Source organism: Cynoglossus semilaevis, chromosome 16, assembly GCF_000523025.1.
Source record: "Cynoglossus semilaevis isolate Cse_v1.0 chromosome 16, Cse_v1.0, whole genome shotgun sequence".
NCBI lineage: Eukaryota > Metazoa > Chordata > Actinopteri > Pleuronectiformes > Cynoglossidae > Cynoglossus > Cynoglossus semilaevis.
In genome coordinates, this window is record NC_024322.1 from 12,637,066 (window position 1) to 12,645,606 (window position 8,541).

The following is an 8,541-nucleotide window of genomic DNA, read 5'->3' on the forward strand; positions in this document are numbered from 1 at the left end:
TTTTGTGTGTGTTTGTTTCTATGTCGGATCTACAAATAAACCAAATAAAACTGATTTTCCCACGCACCTCACATATTTTGCTTCCCACCTACAGTGTTGCCGTATGGTGGCGCTCTTGTCCTGTTTTTCCGAGCCTCAGACGCTGTGACAGGTACAGTCCGCCTATATAACAGCCGGTCGGTGGACTCACTCCGCTCTCAAACTGGCTGCAGGACACACGGAGACTCCAGTGATGCGACGGCAGAGCAGTTTATTCAACTCCAGAAGAACACAGCTGTCTGACCGGACGGGACGTGTTCAACCTTCTCCATCTTTTCTCCCCACTTCATGACAGTTCTTCTTCAATTCAGCGCATATTCCACCGCCTGACGCTCTGAAAGTTTGTGTGAGATTTGAAATAATTGAAACGGGCTGAGATGGAGATGAACAACACCGGGTTTAACCAGACGGAGAGCGGACTCTTCAACAGGACCGAGGAGATTTTCTGTTGCAACTTTTCCTCAGTGGTCACCGACAACGGCTTCGTGGCCACGGCGCCGGATGAGAGGAGCCTCTTCATCATGAGAGTGGTCCAGATCGCCGTCATGTGCGTTTTGTCCCTCACCGTGGTGTTCGGCATCTTCTTCCTGGGCTGCAACCTTCTGATAAAGTCCGAGGGGATGATCAACTTTTTAGTAACTGACAGGAGACCTTCCAAAGAGACGGAGGCCGTTATTGTTGGTGCCTACTGACGGACCAGGGAGCCCTTTTCTCCAGCAGGTCACGGCAGTGGCGGCCCAAAGGGGTGCCGCCTTTGGAAATCTGCAGGCCACCCTTGAGAATTCTTTCCCCTTTTTGGCCCCTAGCTGCGAACTTAACCGATGATGGCTATGAAACAGCACATTTTATTGGTAATGAAAATGATTCAAGATGATAAATTGAAAAAAAAAATATAGTAGGATTCCCACCTGTCATACAGTTTTAGGTTTGACTTGAATCCCTGGTGTCTGGAGGGACATCTGGCATCAACACTGGCCAATCACTATGTCAAACACAGCTGTGTTGACCCCTGATGAAGAAACAAGATGAACGTTATTCGCAAATTTACATCCTGTGATTATTTATTAGAAAGAACTGTAGGTAGACAACAGAGAGGAGACGTCCTGTGATTATTTATTAGAAACTGTAGGTAGACAACAGAGAGGAGACAGGGATGCAGCACATGACAAGGGTCGGGAATCAAACCCGGTCAACCACCTGGACAATTCTTTAAATATTTTGTGGGAGCGCCACTGTGTCAAAAACCCCTGATGGAGACAGACAGGAGACACTGAGACGCCGGAACAAATTCCGTCTTTTTCCTGCCTGGTGTTTAGATAAAACTCAGAAGAACAGTTACAGAGCCCCGCAGGTGACCCCGGGTGTTCTCCTCTCATTTCATGGCTTTTTAACCTCCGTCAGAGACTCAGTCATCTCTTTGAGGTATAGTTCGTTTCATGCCTTTGTTTATGGAGTATTCAGTCCAGCACTGTCATAATCACCGTAGGGAAGCACAGTTCTGTCACGCAGCACCTTTTGTCGCCTCGGTGGCAAAGTCCTGCTTGATTTTTTAACCCTCTCAAATTGCCAGTGCAATGGAGACGTTAATGTGATAATAAAAATGCTGTGTATGTTGTATGTGTTTTTGCATACAATATGCAATACAGTGTGTACACGTTTGTATCTCTTTGGTGATGTTTGTATATATGTGTGAGTGGGTGGTGAAGAAGAAGAAGCTCAACATGCCTGTATCATCTCAGCTGGAATAAATTCAGTATGGAATTTAATTTCTAACCTGGTTAAGGTCTTTTGTGATGCGTTTGTGAAGCTTGAATACAGCCTGGAATTTTTAGAACTAGAACTTGGAACGATGTTATATATATATATATACATATATATAGATCAAACATATATAAATATGAATAGAAATATATTTAATATAACGACAAATATAATGATGCTTTTGAAACATAACATCCAAAGAGGCAAAGACCAGAGTAAGAAAAGATGAAGATGTTCAAAGACGACCGAGGCATGTATTTATCAATATGAGCAAAAGATTCAGGCAGAAAATAAACTGGAAAAAAAAAGTCAATCTATGACAAGCACAAAAAATGAAATTTAAGAGAAGACATTTAGGAGAAACTTGTACAAGAATGAGAATATAAAGAAAATATAAATATATATATACAGTATAAACATATATAAAAATGTATAATGCATGCTGAAAACACAACACTTTACCATCACAGATGTTGTCTCTAGAGAAGAGACATTTGACACAAAGAACACCTATCTCCAGAAATATGTATTGTGAATATGTTTTTTTTATTTTATAAAATGTTTAATTTTTCTACATACAATTTTCTTTTTAAAAATCACAAATGTTCACAAATTATGCTGAATGGAGTCTTTCCATAAAAGCACGCATTTTAAAGAACAGCATCTTCTTTGGGGAAGATAATCACTTTGTCCTTGACTTTATATAAACTGACATAAATCATGGAGCCCCGTAGCATTCAAAATTACACCCTAGTGGACAACGGAAACATTTCACCCCTCTTTCATTTGTTTTTTTTATCTATAAAAGATTGTACGTATGAAGGTTCATTCCAACCAAGTCCAAAGGTGTTTTCGACACTGAGATTACATCTGTTTATTACCTGAGGGTGTCTGCTGTTTGGGTTACATTTTTAAACAGCAGTATTTTACACCTTTCTCCCTCCCTCATCAAATCACCTTTCAGGCTCTGGTCGTTGCTAACCTGGACTCAGATTCTCCCCGGGGTAAAACCTGTGGCTACAAAAATGACTTGTCAGTCCAGGAAGAATGAAGCCACGGGACAATAGGCTGCTGCCTGACTGACCACCTGTGCTCCAGCTGCACAGTGGAGTAGTTCAAAGTCACTTTTTGTCAAGAATTGCTGTGGTCGTTCACGTTTTCCGAACATTAAGTGTCAGCTCGTGAAGAATGTTGCGGAACAGCGAAGACGACAAAAAACAAATGAGGAAATCTCTCCCCGTGCATGTAAACAGATCAAACCTATTAAAGGCAATGTTAGTGTTACAGGAATGGAATCAGTCGTAACCACTACTGTCTAGAACATAATGATCCAGGACTCAGACAGTCAGCTAAGTGATGGTCAGGCTCCCGGCACCAAACATTAAAGTGCTCCACGTTGATGGCATCGCGTGTTTTATCTCTCATTTATGGAAGGACGATTGCAGTAAAGTAAGAGTTTACATCTGCACAACTATGATTTAGTAAAGTGGTTTCAAACTCCCTGCCTGAGGACCACTTGTAGCTCGCAAAGTTCTCACAAAAATCTTATCTAAAATTAGATTTTATGTTAACTAAGTACGTCCGATATCAACCTTTCCGCAAAGTTCTCACATAAGTTGCATAGCACAAAAATAACTAAGTACGTCCGATATCAACCTTTGCCGACATAGGCATTATATTTATTTATTTATATGTACAAACCATTGTATAAGTATGAGAATAATTAAATTAGCTACAATGCTGCCATCTAGTGGCTTTCACTTCAATATACAGCCGTTTATCCCCAAAACTATTTCTATGGCACACATCATTTGGCGAAACCCATAATATGCTAATATCAGGTTGATAATATCGGTCAGGTTACACATACACTAACAGAGAGAATAAATTTCAATTGACTATAAAACATATATTTGGTGGTAAACACTTGTGTTTTTAGGTAAACAACATTGACGTCTGGATAGATTTTTTTTTTTCCTACTAACAAAATCAATCAGTCAATCAATAATTCAAGACCACATTTCGTCAGGCCATTTATGTTAATTTGCGGTACATTTAAAAAAACCCAGAAGGTACCACATTAATGCATCTGAAATCACTTTTCCAGTTGAAACAAAACGTTTCTCTGCTTCTGTGATTGCTTTCATTATGTGGTTTTTGCTGCTGAAAGTGTAGCGACAGTTTAATATCCAGCAGAGAACAATCTTCTGTGTCTGCAGCTGAACCATTGTTGGATTTTCCTGCGAAGGCTGGCAAAGCCTTCACATGGAATTCTGATCAACGCTTTAAGGAGACGCTCACAGAGGTCTGAGATTAAAATTCAAAAGCAAAGACTGCATCATGAAAGTATTTCAGTGAAGGCTGTCAGCCAACGCCATTGAATTCAGTTTGATTGACAGCTAGTGCTGCTAACTTAAAGATACACAGACCTGCCAGACACCAACGATTAGAGAGATTTCTCAGAAAGCAGAGCTGAGCGCTCCTGCTGGTTCGCAGGTCTTATATTCCACATATTCAGGATAAAAGCTGGAATCCTTAGTTCAAATTATATCAATTTTAAATTTGGCCCATACTTTTTTCATTAAGCACAAAAAAGTATTAATTAATAAAACAATACAGAAATGTATTTTTCTTGCATGACAGTAACAGCACAGGTGAAGTCAGGACCACGTTTTCCATGTGAGCTGCGTCCCACAGTCACAGCATCCACAGGGTGTTGATTACAAGCTAAAAGAAGCTCCAGTTCCCAGCCTGCTCTGGTGGTGAGTTTAGGTCCAGTCAATGAAGTAGGTCGTGACTAAAAGCTCCAAATGGCAGAAATAGAACAGTGAACAGTGAGTTTGCAGCGTTCACTCCGGCGTGAGTCGTTTGTTCTCATTTCTCAGATTCTGAATTTCTACTGGGAGCTCCACGTCTTAAATGATGTAAAATCCTGTATTTGACTAAAAATGTATTATCTTTTTTTTTTCTGAATAACATTGTATTTAATGTATTCCATTAAATAACATAATGAGGTTCTTTGGGGGGAAAGTGGATGGAATAGCTGTTGACACTTTAATCAAAGTGTCTTTTTTTTTAACTGATTTGACTTTCAACTTATGTTTAAAATGATATATTTCCATCCACACCACTGCAGACGTCACATCTACAAAAAAAAAAAAAAAAGCATAGAACTCTAGCTGTGATAAATCCATGCTGCATGGTCAGTCTGATTGTGCAGAATGATTCCATTACTTGGTTGTGGGATGAGTCACAGCCGTGTTTTACTGCTGATTGACTCACACTCCAGCACATCACAGGGATTTGAACAATCCCCCGTGATGCAAAGAACAAATCACAAAGATATATATATATATATAAAAAAAACCCAGAAAGAAGTCAACTCATACGGAACTAGTTAACTAGTTATTGGTAAGAAACATCAAAATGTATTTTCTTTGCCAGACATCACAAAATAGCAATTAATCTATGTTACTATAAATGTGACATTAATTCATTGTTGTTCATAAATGTAATGCATTAAAAACATCTCTCATTTAAATCACAATTTTAAAAAATGTCAGTCAAAAATGTCCCCAGAATTCTTGATAGCATCTCTGCATCATTATGACACTGCAGACACAGAGTCGACTCTGACCACACTAATATACTGGGATTATGTTTTTCCATTGCAGCACAGTGTAGGTTTAAAAAATAACTTATTTTTGGCTGCAACAAATTACCAAAATTAACAACTCGGTCCAGGCTGAGTCAGACTTTAATCAGAGAGATGGTGATTATAAAGACATTATAATTAAAACCATGCATGTAAAAAGCCTAATTAGCCTTGTCATGCAGCCTAATCAGGTGGGCCGGACCATTACAATCATAACATAATTACCTATAAATAACACTCAGTCCATGTTTTTCCCCCTTTTTTCATGCAAAGTACAAGTGTATAAGAAAATCTTCATATTTAATGAAATATAATTTTACAGTGTTTGTATTTTTTCTACTTTCAAAATGTATCAAGCGGGCCAGATTGAATCATCTAGTGGGCCGGTTTTGGCCCACGGGGCGCATGTTTGATGTCCCTGGTTTAAAATGAACTCTGTTAATGTTGGCAATCTTTAAACAAAACAATGCACTAGATTTTCCTTTTAAACCCAATCATTTCCTGCTTAAATGACCTCTGTTTACAGCAGTGACGGCCGACCTCATCATTATAAATGACCAGTGGAAGCTCATCATTTACTGCAGTCATGCAAATGTGTAGAAGAAAAAAAAAGAGCGGTAATGATGTGATATTGACTGTGAAATCTATTTTAATTCTTCTTCCCTGAGTTTGTTCCATGTTTCAGGCCTATTGACCCTCTGGCCCTGCAGCACTCAGGGCAGTACGGACTTCAGCCTGTCTCTGAAACTATTACTTTGCTTTTATACAGACAGCTCCTCTGTAGACCATTACCGCAGAGGTAATGACCTTTTTAAGAGAGCACTCAAAGAGCAAGTGGTTTGTTTGTTTTGTTTTTTTTCACAAAGTCATTGCTGTTAAATGGGTGGATAGCTGAGGGAAATGCATTGGCTTCATATGACTTTCACCAGGTCATGATTATACAGTTAGACTATTTCAAAATCCATATTCAAGAATCTCCAACACCTGGGAGTCAAACAGAGGTGCAGGTCAAGACCCAGTCAGACAGTCCAGCTCATTTCACCTTTATTACTTACTCCCTCTCTCTCTCTCTCTCTCTCTCTCTCTCTCTCTCTCTCTCTCTCTCTGAAGGCAACACCTTCCAAAAAGTTGATTAGAAACCAGAGTGACTGAAAAAAACTGTAATAAGAAAATTGTGAAACTAAAAAGACTGTATGAAAGTGACCTCAATCACCAGGTGAAAAAGTACGAGATTGGTTGTAAAAAGACCACACATTACTAATGGGTCAGATAATGGATACTGTCACAAAGTCACACAAACCTCCGCGACCCAAGTCAATAGATATTGTTTGTTAACTCTTGGGAAACATGATGTGAGACCCAAAATAACAAAAAAAAAACAATCTCTTGCGACCCACCTGAGGGTCACGACCCAGTCTTTGGAAACAATGCTGTAAAGTGTGTTTCCTGGTGTATTTTTTTGCTTGTTCCACTGTTTCCACATTTTTCAAATGTCACCAACATAACTGAATACATCTGGGTCATCCTTACATCCTAACTTCCTTGAAGTTCCAGGACTCTCCCTCATGTCCGAGTAAAGTGTAAGGATACGGACATCATCTTGCCAGTTTAGCATACCTGCCAGAACAGCATACACCATCTTAGAGTGCACACAAAAAGAAAAGACACTTGATTGCGCAGGCACCTGTCACAAAAACCTGATTTACCAGCAGTCATTTCTCACTCACTGGTGAATTGTTGCCATGGTAACATGACGCTGTTTTCAGGTCTACTGTCTGTAGAAAAGGTGGGTGGAGCACACAGCAGCACAACATTATCATTTAAAGGTAAAGGCACAGAAACCATGGCCATTTGCATGAAGATCTCATAACGTCTTCACTTCACCTTGGGTTTTTCGCCCAGATACCAGCATGTTACAGCATCAGCTTAAAAGTCAAGCCTAATTATAGAGGTGTGTAGGAAGGTGTAAGTAAACATACAGAGAAAACCACTGCGGAATTAAAATGTTAAACGTATGATACACATACAACAACGTGACTCAGGTATGTGTGAAAACAGTCATTATATTTTTTGGCATCTGTTTTGCAAAGAGTTTGTTCATTATGGCACGTCTGACACCATTGTTCTCTCAGTTGTATCTTTATGGGTGTGTGGCGGTTGTGTGAATTACAGTTGTGTATGATAATAATAATAATAATAATTATTATTATTATTATTGAATGTTTTGTAAGTTAGTTAATACTGTACTTCTTTATTTTTATTCTTCTTTTGTGTTGATAGTGAACATGTAGAATGTATTTATATATATATATATGTAGAAATTTGAGGGTTTAGGCTTTTAACAGCAATAAAACACCTGTATTTAACACTGTTATAACGCTGCTATTACATTATTTTTGCTCTGTTGTACATGTTTACAAGTGCTGTTGTCATTATTCTGTTTATATTATTACTATTCATATTAGAATAATAATAATAATTAATAATAATTGAGCCTCTTATTCATTCTCTGTGTTGACATGCAGTTATTAATGGTTTGTAAAACTGTTACATTTTGTTTTTGTTATTTCAAATATATCTTTGACTTATTTAAACATTTAGACTTTAAATCCTTCTTCATTTTATAAAAAACACCAACACACGGGGATGCTTCTCCTCCATCTCTCTGACCTGTCACCTCGACACAGGTGTTTCTCATCAAACTGCAGCAACGCTTTATCATTTCCCAAACAATGGCCTGAGAACATGTGGTGATGAGCTCTAACAGGCAGCTTCAGTGGCCATGAAGAGACCTGGAGACCCCTGAATCACACTTGGCTCACACTGTGAAACCACAGACATGGAGTCATCATTAGGCCCGGAGGCATCATTATCTTCCTCCCCGACATCATTTACTCTGCTCACACTGTAACACCTGACCCGCACAGAAACATATGCATGGGTTTCTTGGACTCTATACTATGAAACAAGCCGTTGTGAGGCTGTGTGTGTGTGTGTGTGTGTGTGTGTGTGTGTGTCCTACGTAGCTTGAATGCAAAGAACACATTTCTTGGCCGAGCAGAGATATGCTGATAAGAAGTGATTTC

General features: G+C 39.0%; 1 protein-coding gene across 1 annotated transcript; it reads left to right on the forward strand.

Annotated features, from left to right (window-relative positions):
• Positions 1-1,133, forward strand: rprma (reprimo, TP53 dependent G2 arrest mediator candidate a). Its single transcript, XM_025063751.1, has one exon. It carries the CDS (start codon positions 417-419, stop codon positions 729-731), a length of 315 nt encoding a protein of 104 aa, XP_024919519.1. The 5' UTR covers positions 1-416; the 3' UTR covers positions 732-1,133.
• Positions 1,134-8,541: the final 7,408 nt, after the last annotated feature.